General features: G+C 45.1%; 1 protein-coding gene and 1 non-coding gene across 2 annotated transcripts; both read right to left on the reverse strand.

The window, feature by feature from the left end:
• Positions 1-435: 435 nt before the first annotated feature.
• Positions 436-518, reverse strand: TRNAL-CAG (transfer RNA leucine (anticodon CAG)). Its single transcript has one exon. It is a non-coding gene; the product is annotated as a tRNA-Leu (tRNA).
• Positions 519-3,108: 2,590 nt separating this feature from the next.
• Positions 3,109-9,818, reverse strand: BTN1A1 (butyrophilin subfamily 1 member A1). Its single transcript, XM_004273463.4, has 7 exons — positions 9,740-9,818; positions 9,128-9,475; positions 7,046-7,327; positions 6,071-6,220; positions 5,559-5,579; positions 5,434-5,460; positions 3,109-5,012 (listed from the first exon to the last, which is right to left on the reverse strand). Exons 1-7 carry the CDS (start codon positions 9,816-9,818, stop codon positions 4,339-4,341), a joined length of 1,581 nt encoding a protein of 526 aa, XP_004273511.1. The 3' UTR covers positions 3,109-4,338.
• Positions 9,819-12,095: the final 2,277 nt, after the last annotated feature.

Raw genomic sequence — 12,095 nt, forward strand, 5'->3', positions numbered from 1 at the left:
ACCGAAACCAAAAATACATGTTCTACAAAAACATATAGCAAGAAAGAAAAGGATGATCTTTCCAGTGATTTCTTATGGGGGTGGGAGACGAAAAATGAAATTGAAAGGCAATTAAAAAGGAATCCATAAATAAATAAAACAAATGAAGGGCCCTGTGGACATCAGTGATAAATAATTGAGGAGTAACATTCATTCGACTCCTTGAATGTGAAGGAGAGAGAGAGGGACAGACAACTAGAGACAGTGAAAGGAGATGAGATTACAATGACTAGATCTTAAATTGTGTTCTGGGTACAGAGTGCTTTTATTCTTTTTTTAAAATATTTTAATTTTTTTATTTCGGATAATTTATTTAAAAAAAAAAGGATGAATCCACGAGGTGAACATGGAAGAATGTGATACACATACAATCGTTGAATAGTTTGAAAAGCGAACTGTCAGGAGTGGGATTCGAACCCACGCCTCCAGGGGAGACTGCGACCTGAACGCAGCGCCTTAGACCGCTCGGCCATCCTGACTCGCTGTTCGCGCTCGGATTTCATTTCCGTGTCTACCTCAACTCTAGTCAACTTTTTTTTTTTTTTTCCCCTGAGGATGTGGAAATTCTTCGGTTAAAAAGCGAAACCACAAGTTTGCGAACGGACCCGGACGCCGACCCTGGGTGGAAGCGCAGGATAAGTGCCGGGTTGCCGGGGCCGCCGGGGGGCGTCTTCTGCATGAAAGCGGATTCGATTCCAGGCTGCCGCGGGCGTGGCGGCGCGGGCCTGGGTACCCAAGAGTAAGGGAACTTTTTCTCCATTCTCGACAGAATTCTTGTTCAAATAATGGCACCCACGTTGCTGAAGTTGCCTTACTTAAATTGACACCTGCTCCCAGGAGGTTTTAGGCTATTTATTCAGTTTGGTGCTCGCCGAGGCCCAGCCCTCTCGGGCGCTCGCTCATTCCTCCCTCCTGTCCTTTCTGTTGTAAATCTCCCCGCTGGGGTTACCCTGGGGACCGGTGTAAGGGTGTCCGGGTGTCTTGCTTCTTGTTCCGAGTTATCTAGCTGTACACTGAGGATTTGTGGACTTTTCTGTATGGATGTTATACTGTTCTCAAAAGGAGGCCTCAAACTGAGACCAGTTCTGCCTTTCACTTTCTACAAGTGTATCGCTTTATCTTCCATTAATTCTTATGGCTTTCCTAAATCTCTGTTTATGTCCAGCAAAGCTACCAGATCTGTACCACAAAGAGTTTCTAATTGGTATGGAACACTCCTCAAAGAGAATTTAGTTTAGGTCTTTGGAACTAAACATGGAGATATAGTTTTTTGGTTTTTTTTTTTTTTAAGGAGAGGATAAACCCAAATTTTGACATTGGTTATATTTGAGTGATGAGATTTTGATCATTTTTATTTTTTAAATGAACTTCCATATGTATTCAAGGAAAAAGGCTATTTCCATTTTAAATTTTAAAATGAGAGTAAATGTGCATGTGGTTGGGAGTGGACTCAGAGGTTTTGAGAAGGAATTTTGAGGAGACCTGAGTGGGTCTGGAGGCAGAAGGGACAGATAGATAAATTGGGATATGCAGAGAGATGGCGCGGAACAGTTGTTGTTGATAAGGGATGATAGAAGTTGTACAGTTATTTTTCTCTTAATTTGAATGTCTGAGCTCAACTATCTCACTGAATCTCTGTTAAAGAGAGGCAGGCCCTTTCAAACATGTGATGACCAGAGTTGGCATTTGGTGTGTGAAATGAAGTCTATCACTATCATTTCAGTAGCATTTGCGTTTTGGGGCTGATCTTTAGCTGTGGGGTGAGAGGTTTTTGTTTCTGGTTAAAAAAGAAAATCAGGCCTTGGAAATACTACAATTATTTGCAGTGGTGGAAGAGACGCCTTTTTGGTGCTTCTAAAATCACAGTATCACCGATTCTGCTTCAGGTGATTAAGACGGGCTTTGGCAAAGCATCAGCAAGGCCACCTTTCTTCTCTTTTGGAAGGTTTGAAAATAAAGCCAGAACGACCAAGACTGTTCATTTCTTCCAGGCACTGGTAGCTGGTGCCAGCTGGAAAGAAAGCCTCAGGGCTCATCAGATAAGTGCCTCATGTGAAGAGGCTAAACCTGGGAGGGGGGTGGACACAGATGTTTCCTAAGAATCTACTACCAGCTCAGTACTGTGTTTGGTAACCATTTTCCTTGAAGATCATGAGGAAATAGGAAGGGGAGAGAAGTCGCAGAAGTAATTAAAACCTATGACGAGTTCTCTTTCTACTGTCAGAGAGGGGTTCCTGTGGCAGTCCCATCTATTCGGAGTGAGATTTTACATATACGTTTCAGGATACACATTGTACATTAAACTAGCAAAACAACTGCTTGAGGTTCTCAAGTATTTTTAAAGAACTTCGGACTTTGTTTCTTGAACTTGTTTCTTTGTTTTTTGAACTTTTTTACTTTCTAAAAGTACAATTTGAACACAAATGAATACTTTTTTTTCTTTCCGGTGTGTGGGCCTCTCACTGTTATTAGCCTTTCCCGTTGCGGAGCACAGGCTCGTATGCGCAGGCTCAGCGGCCATGGCTCACAAGCCCAGCCGCTCGGCGGGATGTGGGATCTTCCCGGACCGGGGCACGAACCCGTGTCCCCTGCATAGGTTGGCGGACTCTCAACCAGTGCACCACCAGGGAAGCCCGTAAACTGCTTGATTTGCATTAAGGTCAGACCCTCTGTGAGGGGGACTATTCCTGATCCTTGCTTGGGGCAAATAGGGAAAAGTGGGCATCTCACTGAACTATCAGGGCCTTCAGAGTAGGAATCCAAAGGGCCTTTCCTCTGGAACGGTGGTTTAAAGATCACCCAAGTTTGTTTGTTTTTCCAATTATGAGGCACCACCACTAAAATTTCGCAAACATTTCCTCCAGAGGCTAAGGGCGGGTAGCCATTGGCACTGTGGCCTTATTGTAAATAGCTGGACAGTCCTGGGACAATAGCCCCTTCCCTGGTGAGCCCACGGCCATCAGGTCTGGGGATGGGTCTTGGATAAACAGAACCACACTGCTTTGGCTCACTGCATTCCCACGCAGGTTTCTTTCCTCTGTTTTTGTTTCAGTTCCACTTGTTGGGATAAAGAAAGGAAGGTGCAGATGCTGTTTTCAGCAATCAGACAGACTTATTTATTAGGTTAAGACCACGGGCGACATCTATCCTGGAAACTGGAAAACCCAGTGGAAATGGAAGGTTGGAGCCTGGGTAAATGTGCAGTCTATTGGGAAGACAAGACACACATAAATAGGAAAATGCAAATACAGACAACTGCGATCAATCCAGCTGTGCTGACACAATGATGCAGCCTTCAGGGAACCCTGAGGAGAAGCAGCGTGTAGGAAAGCTGGGTGGGGAGAGAGCGATTGGTGGTGCAGTGTGGAAGTGGGTGGTGGTCGAAGCTAATTAAAGGTATGGTGGAGGGTCTAAACCAAATGTTGGGTTGAGGCTGAGACAATGGCTGATAAAGTGGTGATCTTACTGAACGATGATGCCTGGAAATGCCTCTGAAATGGAGAGATTCTAGATCAAAAAGAAGAAGAGAACCTGAGACTTGTGGAGTCAACAAAGTGAGTTTGAGATGAGCCCCAGGCAAGGGAGAAACACGGGTGCAGAGAGGGGAACAGGGCCGAGGCATGGCTGTGAACACAACCTTTGAATTTTATCTAAAATTCTCCCCTCTATCAAACGTTCTGTCTGATCGCTTAGCCCTGCTCATTTCATCTCTTCTTTACTCTCCTTGCCAATTGCTCAGATCCACCCCAGGGGATATGACTTAAAAAATTTGACATATAGGCCCTAAAACTCTAGGGGCAGGCCAGATGTCCATCAATGGCCTGGGTTCACCTCACTTTCTTCTATCATGACTTCCCCCGCAAGTTCCTTTATGGGATTTCGGCCTCGGATCTTCCCTTCCCAGGATCCTTTGGGTTTTCTGCTTGCCTAAAACCTGTTCCTGTACATATTCCTATTCTGGACACCAAGATGTTTCTGTCACAACCCTCGGCCAGCCTAAGCCCATCTTGATCCCTGAGCTTCAAGTGCCTTCCTATAGGCTTTGGCCTCAAGGGCCAGGAGAACGCGAGGAGCAGTTGGAGTCCCCTCTCCGCCCCCTGAATATTGAAACAGAAACGGAAACAGATTAGGAAGGTCCTACACCCCACACTCTATCAGCAGCAACACAACCTTCTCAAGATTAATTAATCCCTACCCAACAGGAAGAAACAGGGGCTGGGTACAGCTGGCAGATGAAGCCCCAGGGGGTGATAGAGAAGGGGGTAAGAGCGAAGGGAAGCGGTTGAGCTGGGGTATTCCTTAAGGTACCCGTTGGCTGGGCTGGGGAGGGATCAGTTTAGAATGGAGGGTGTCTGTATCCCCAGAGGCAGAGTCCTGCCCTGTGGGCGAGAGTGGGATGTCCTTAGAAAGGTCCTTGGGATCAGCAACTACTGTGACTCCCTCAAGCCCATTAGTGATTGGGCAGATGGTCAGGGGCTTTTTACCACAGGACCACAGGCAGAAGAAGGGCCGGAGGGGGCCTGAGAAAGAGGCATTAGAGAAAGTATAGATATGGGATCCATCGGTCATGTTGTAGAAGCAGATGTCTCCTGACTCACAGTCCAGGAAGATCCCAACTCGGCGGGGGGGTCCCGCCAATGGGAGAGGGGTCCGCAGGGGGGTGAGAGCCCAGTACCCGTTTCCATACAACTCCACAGCCCAGAACCCATTCTCGGGAGTCATGGGGTCAAATCCTTTCTTCATCACGTTCTCCCTACACACCCCGATTGCCCAGTCAGTCCTGTCTCCCACCTCCACCTCCCAGTAATGTCTCCCCGAGGTGAAGGCCTCACGACCCAACACACAAGGCCAGGAGTCAAATCTCTCTGGCTTCTCAGGCAGTTTCTGACGTGAATCTTCCAGTCGGACAGATTTTGAATCCTCATACAGAAAGAGGTGGGGGTGGGCGGTATCTGGATCCAGAGTCACATCAACTAGAGACAGAGAGAAAGTGAGTCTGAATATCAGTGAATGTTAACGGTTGAAAGAACGATCCTTTCTTCTCCAAAGAAGTGGGACACTGCTCTAGCAGTTGACAGGTCTCCTCCGGAAGAGAGCTGCCTGGCCTGCTCAGCTGTCTCTAGTCCCCTCTTCCATCCACAGCCACAGGGTGATGTATGAACTGACTGTCCCCAGTGCCCCATGGGACCCTGTCAGAGGGGACTTGTCTTCTAGCCATCTTCCAAGGACCCTCTGTGTGCCTCAAGGAAAACGTTGAGGCCATTTGCCATCGTCTGTCCCCTCTATATCCCCATCACTAAAATATGTTAGTGGTTTTTATTTCCAAGTACTGTAGGACTTTGAATCCCTGAAAGGTAGCTCCTCGGAGCCCTTGAGATATTTAGAGTCACTGACCTGCATGCAATGTAGCCTTTTTCCATTCTGCAAGGGGGGAGGGGGGAAAGAGTGTTATTGACATGTTTTATAATAAGAGAGAGAAAACCTTGTGGATGAAATAATTAGAAGAAGATAGAACTTACTGAGCTCTTCCAGGAGTTTCTCTGGAAAACAAACAGAAATACCTTAGTGACCTTCTAGAGTGGGCATGAGGGAGGGGACAAAACAGGTGTAAGAAACACACAAAGGAGTAACTGTTTACTTCGTGACTACCTGATTGTTGAAGCATTATCAATAAATGAAGAACAGGGATTATGTTTTGTTTTCTAAGAAATATGCAGGAAGTTCCTACTGGCTTGGGATCAGATCTTTAGTTGTTACTGGGAAACCAAGTTAAAAGTAAGGATAGAGTCTGAAGGTGAGTAGTGAATAAACATCAGGTCTATTCTCTCAGAACTGGTTTTGACTCGTCTTGTACCCCAAACCTCTGTTATTCTTCATATTGGGTGCCACTGACTTCAGGAGCCTTATAATCCCCTCTGACTTTCAGAATTCTAGAATCAATTATCTTCCCATTGGCAGTCATCCTAAAGGACTTGGATCCAACCCCACTTGGAAACATTCCCAAAAAGAAGACTGGGATTCTATGACTTACCTTTAGAGCTGAATTCATGCCTCTTCTGTCTGGATCTTTCCTTGTATAGTCTCCAAGTGAAAAATATGGACCCAGTTGTGAGAAGTCCTAGGACCATCAAGACCACAGCCACAGCCACCATCCAGGGAGTCAGCCTTGGGAAGAAGGGAGCTAAAACAAAATCCCCAAGAAGGACATTTGTTGAGAAGCTCAGAGCAAGTCCAGCTCCTCTCCTGACTCCAAAAGGGGGTGGAAGAGAGGATGACCTGGACCTCTCACATTCCTCCCATGGCAAAATAGTCCCTCCAATGCCACTCTGAGCTTTTCAGATAAATTTTGATCTTAGGTAACAGAGAGCAGAGAAAGAGAAGAATGAAGATGAACAAGAGTCATTTGGGGACAGGACCTGTGAGATAAAGAATATAATGGACCAATTCCTGTTTTCATGGAAATTTCTCCTTAGCTATCAATGCAGGATGGGAGCCAAGGGGTTGAGGGAAGTAAATAAGGAAGGGGAAATGTCACATCTGAGTGCAACAGAATGGGACTCAATGACCAAAGAATAAGGAAAAGTTCCTGCCTGAACCAGAGATAGTGTGTAAGGAATAGTGAGAAGATTTGCTTCCCTGAGGACCCTGGAAACTTAGACAGAGCTCTAGCATGGAATGGGGAGGAAGGCAAGGCAAGGGTGGAAACAGGAGAACTAATTTAGTTAGATCCAGAAGACCCCCCCCAGAGACAAAGCTTCTCTACCAAGATATATCTCCCAAGATAGAAAATCTGGAATTTGTATGAGATCTAGGTAAAATTTATGCCTTCAGAATCCCTACTCTTCTAGTGAGGCTGGTGGGGCTTGGTGGGCAAGAGTTTAGGTGGGGGAAAGCTTAAGGTGAGGAAAATAGACAAGTCTGCCATGAGGTTACAGCTGGGCAGGTGTCCCATGTGATGTGGCCCTGAAGCTGTGTCAAAAAGGAACCCAGCACTGGTTTCACTGACCTGGTATAGAAATCTCTACTTCCTTCTCTTGGCCGAGAAGGAGGTTCCGGATACAGCAGGACACATTCTTCATGGAGGTGTCCCTGATGATCACTGAAGCTGCCACGGTGAACAGACCTTCTTCATCAGGGTTCCTGGACTCTGACACGGATGGAAACTCCTCTCCCTCGGGAGTTCGCCACTGTACCCGGGGCTCTGGGTACCATCCCACTGAGGTACACTCCAGCCAGATCTCTCCACTCTCTTGAACTTCCATGTGGATGTTAGGATCAGAGCCCAGAGCTATGGAGAAAGGAGACAACTTACTCCTTTAGCGGACATCCTTCTGGGAGGCTTATAACCACAGGACTACGTAGTTTGAGAAAGAGAAACCCAAGGGAACTGGGCATGAGGGGGACTCATCTCCATAGTTTATTACACAAGGAAACAGAGGTATCAATAAAAGAAGACATCTTATCAGAGAGGGGTGCTGTGTTGGGATTTAGTGTTGGAATTGTGGGCAGGAGATGGTGGACAGACAAGGGGTCCGGTCAGCGGGAACAGCAAGCCCAGTGGCTTAGGGGTGGGTTAGTGAGTCTAGGCTGGGAGCTCCAGAGATGGGAGAGAGCTCTGTGGTTGGAAGTATCATGAGAAGGCTTTGGGTAGGAAAAGGGCTAGGATTGAGAATGTAAGGATAAACAGAGAAGGAGTATCCTTGAGGAGAAGGGGGATTGGAGGTTCTTTGCACTGAGATTGTAGTTGACAATTTAAGTTTCACTTACCTGTGATACTGATTCAGGAATTTTCTTGAATGATTTCAACCTCATCTACCCCCACCCCCCAATTAAATTGACGTAAATCAACAGGAAGCTGTTTTTCCTTTCTGTTCAGCCTAATTATTTTCTTACAATTCCACAAAGTACAGAAAAACAGCTAGCTTCAGAGAAGAGTTCTTAAACACATATCCACAACTATTGGTTTAAATCCATATACCAAGTTGTGCGTGTACGTGAAAATGTGTATTCTTTTCATGAAAAGGGCCACCACCCTCAGCAGATTCTCAAAGGTGTCTATCACTCAGAAAAGGTAACAATGACAGTTTATGCTATCAAATCTCTAGGGCTTTATAACCAACCTTTAAGATACTTCCCTAAAACGGAAATATGAGTTATATATGATGCTGCCACGTGGGGCACTCTGTTATGAGGCAGGGACCCAGATTTCACCCAGGTATTTTTCAAACTTTATATTTATTTGACTACATACATGAAAAGCAATATAGTTGTATATTATACATTGTAGGGCAGTCGAGGCACAGTAATAATATCTTACAAGTACATAATGCTTTTAGAATTGACCAAGCAGTTTCTCATATATTGTCTCATTTCATTTCATTTCTGCAAAACCTTGCTTGAGAGGTGGTGCTTTCCCAGTTTTACAGTAGGAAATATAGCTCAGAAAGAGATCTGTTTGATGCCAAGTGGGAAAGTCAGACCTCAATGTATACTTTCCTCCTGAGTGTTTACCATTTTCCTTGTTGTTTTACTCTGAAATTTGGCTTGAAAGGAAAAAGGAAACAAAAACAAAAACTTTTGTAGGTAGATCAAGACCCTTAACAAGCAGCCATGCTCCATGATTTTAGGAAATTGTTCTTTGGGTACTAATCCATAAAGCGGCGTCAAAGTATGCATTGGGGTTGCTCACCACAGCCTTAATGCAATGGTGAAAAATAGACACAACTGAAATGGTTAATTCTGGGCTTTGATCAAGCAAATTATGGTCTATTAATAGAAGAGAATGTTATACAGTCATTGCATCTTACACTTATTTAATTAATAACATGGGGAAATGCTTATGCTATAATTGAGAGAGAAAGGCAGGACATCATTGAAATAAAGCTCCGCCCAGAAAGGTAATTCCGCTGCTCCCTTTCCACTCTCAACTCAAACCCCCTTCCTACTCATCTCCTACCCTAGGCCTGCCAACCTCTTCCAGACTAAAAGGGATTTGGGGAATGAATGTGATGGCTTCCAAAGTAACAGATCCATAGGAAAATATATCCCTCATGGAGTCACCGGAGAAAGTCAAAACCGGTCTACTCACCAGCCACCTTCAGAGGCACGGTGGCCTCTTCGTAGTTTTCGTCCTGCCTGAAAAAGCATCGGTACTCCCCATCATCAGAGGCCTTGACGTCCTGTATCCTCACAGCGACGCGCCCCTCCGCGATGCGGTCCTCCACCAGCGTCACTCTCCCCCGGTACTCGGCCATCTGCTCTCCGGGCTGCTCTCGCCCTTCCCGGCGCACGAACACCGCGGGAGAGACCTTCTCTCGGAACCACCGCAACTCCATGCGCTCGGCGCTCACGTTGGGGGAGAGGTGACAGGGCAACTCGGCATCTTCACCCACCACCGCCAGGATGGGCCCCGGGGGTCCAATCACGTCAAAGGGAGCTGCCAAAAAACCAGGAGGGTCAGACAGAATGTGGAGGTGGGAGATGAGGACTGATACAGACCAGGATCCCGCCGAAGGGCGGAGACTCTCCCACCATTTCTCTTATTCCTACGACAGCCCAAGGGAGTCCATCTCGACCCTTATGGAAGTCGCTAAGGAGAACCAAATGGGATTGTTTACAATTACTGAGAAATTTCAACCTTGTAGGCCAGAGAGAGAGAGAGAGAGAGAGAGAGAGAGAGAGGGAGACAGGGGAGACCTACCAGAATCCAGCTCGGGCACCTGGAGGAGAATGAAGACGAGCAGACACCCAGGGAGACAGGAGTTTGGGAAGACTGCCATCTCCAGCCTTTGTGGGCAGCAAGATGCTGGTGGACTGGAGTTTGTCAGGAGCTTCAACCTAGGAGACAGATGAACGGATAGGAGATAGCTATGGGTTGTTGAGACACTGTTCTCCCAGCGTCCTCCCAGCACTTCTTTCCAACTTGGAAAGAGTCATTTGCACCTGAAGCTTCCTCCTTACCTCCCCCCACAGGGCAGACTTTCAGTCCAGGCGGCCCTCAGCACGCTCTCACCGACCACCCCAAGTCTGGTCAATCTTGTCTGTATAAAACAACAAAATGGGCCCTGAATCCCCAAGAGAGACTTAGGTTAAGGGAATTGTGAGGCATAGTACCCATTAATGGGTTTCATATAAATAGAAGAACCTTGGAACCACTGCCCTAAAAAAACCTCTTCTTTCAAATACAATAATTTGGCATTTGCTTTTAGCAATGATAGTAAAGATACAGTGATGGAGGTAGAGATGGAGACCAGGGGAATAAGTTGGAGGAGAAAGGAAGAAAGATTGGGAGCAGATAGAACAAGAAAGGGGAGCTGAAGAGAGCTAAAGGGCTTGAAGAGTAGAGGGCCTAGGACTAGGGAGGAAGGAGCCAGGGGGAGAGAAAATGCCTCCTGGTTGCTGGCTCTCTCAAGGGGTGAGAGTAATCCCAGATACTGACCTCTGATGTTGGAGGAAAAGGCACCAACAAGCTTCTGCTACCAAATGAGAAAGTTGGTTGTGGCCCCAGGGGCAAAAGTTAAAGGAGGAGGAAGGGGGAAGTGCTCTCAGGAAAGCCTGCCCCCAGGTCCCTGATGTATTTACTTTGGGGGGAAAAAAAAAGTTTTCTAGAGAGGAAAAGGTCTGTGGATTTGTGGTCTTCAGCTGAGAAATCAGGATATGCATTGATGACCTGGGCTAAACAGAAGGGGACAGGGCAAAAAAGAAAGAGTATTCAAGAAAACACTAAAAGAAAATGTAAAGCCTTGGGCCGTTAATTCACCTCTCCAAGCTTCAGTTCTTTTATCTCTAAAATGGGAGTATTGTTAATAATACCTTCTTTGGAGTGGTGTTGCAAGGATTACATGAGATTAAGCATGTTAAGTGCTTAGCATATAATAGGGATTTAGAAGAGAGAAAGTTGTTATTCTATTATTATTTATGTGAGTTGAAAATTAAAGATAGGCTAGGAATACATTTGTGTGTTTCAGTTTTCAGGGCCCCAAAGTTGTCTCTCTGCCAAAGCTACTTCCCTAAAAGCAATTCATGAGGCCTGCAATTTCTTGTTTTGGGTTAAACCCCTTATCGTTATGGAAAATTTAAAAATATGTATATTTTTGAAAGTAGAAATCACTCATAATGTCAGCAAATAATGACAGCCTCTGGCAGAATTGTTGATACTTTTGTAAATATAATTTGAAACATTGTTAATAGCTACATAATATCATATTGAAGGTTCCTATAATTCCCAAGATTGTGGGACATCTTGAGTTTTTTGCCTACTATAAATAGTGTGCTTTATACACAAGTCTTTGTCCACATCTTTGATAGTTTCCTGATAAACTTTCTGATGAATTCCCAGAAATATTGTCATCAGGTCAAACGGTATGAACATATTGTCAAAGTTTCTTCCTGAAATGTCAAGCCTATCACACCATCAACCAAGATGTCCTTCTCACCTAATTCCTGCCAGCATTGAGGGCTATTATTCCTCATCATCACTAATGGAATGGATGATGTTGACCAAATTATTACTTCACAATGCGTTTATATAATGAGGCTGGTCATTTTTCATGTTTATATATTTTAATATATTCCGGAAGCGAATTTTTCGAGCTAATTGCCTTTTTTTTTCTAGATAGATTCTGGAGATTTTTTTTTTTCTTTTTTAATCAAAATGTATGAACTTTTTAGAAATTAAAGACATCAACCCTGTATTATATGTGTGGCAAAAACCCTTCACCACCCGTTTGTTCTTTGCCTTTTAATTGGGACTATGATTAAGACCAACAAAAAATAATTCCTCCAGTGGACCCACCTGAGTGCTAGGAGAATGAATTTTCTCAAAGACAAATCTGATCTTGTCACTTTTTGCTTAAAAATCCCTACATGTCTCCTTAGTGACCCCAACACCCAGTTCAGGCACCTTAATCTGGTCAAGAAAATGCTGTAAGATCTAGTGGCCTCCCTCTTTCCTTCCTCTCAGCCTCTTCTCACCAGAGCCTCTCAGTCTGTCCAACTCACATGAGAAACACTTTTGAAGTCTTTGGTCTTATCTATAATGTTTAAAGTAAATTAAA

The sequence above is a fragment of the Orcinus orca genome, chromosome 10 (assembly GCF_937001465.1).
Source record: "Orcinus orca chromosome 10, mOrcOrc1.1, whole genome shotgun sequence".
NCBI classification, from domain to species: domain Eukaryota; kingdom Metazoa; phylum Chordata; class Mammalia; order Artiodactyla; family Delphinidae; genus Orcinus; species Orcinus orca.

What these genes read in the sequence shown, in the direction of transcription:
- BTN1A1 (XM_004273463.4), bottom strand. Translation starts at nt 9,818, where the DNA reads ATGGCAGTCTTCCCAAACTCCTGTCTCCCTGGGTGTCTGCTCGTCTTC. An exon ending in AGTAGAGATTTCTATACCAG is followed by an intron (nt 6,221 to 7,045) that starts GTCAGTGAAACC and finishes ATTTTGTTTTAG; the next exon opens with CTCCCTTCTTCCCAAGGCTG. An exon ending in AAAGGCTACATTGCATGCAG is followed by an intron (nt 5,013 to 5,433) that starts GTCAGTGACTCT and finishes CTCTGTCTCTAG; the next exon opens with TTGATGTGACTCTGGATCCA.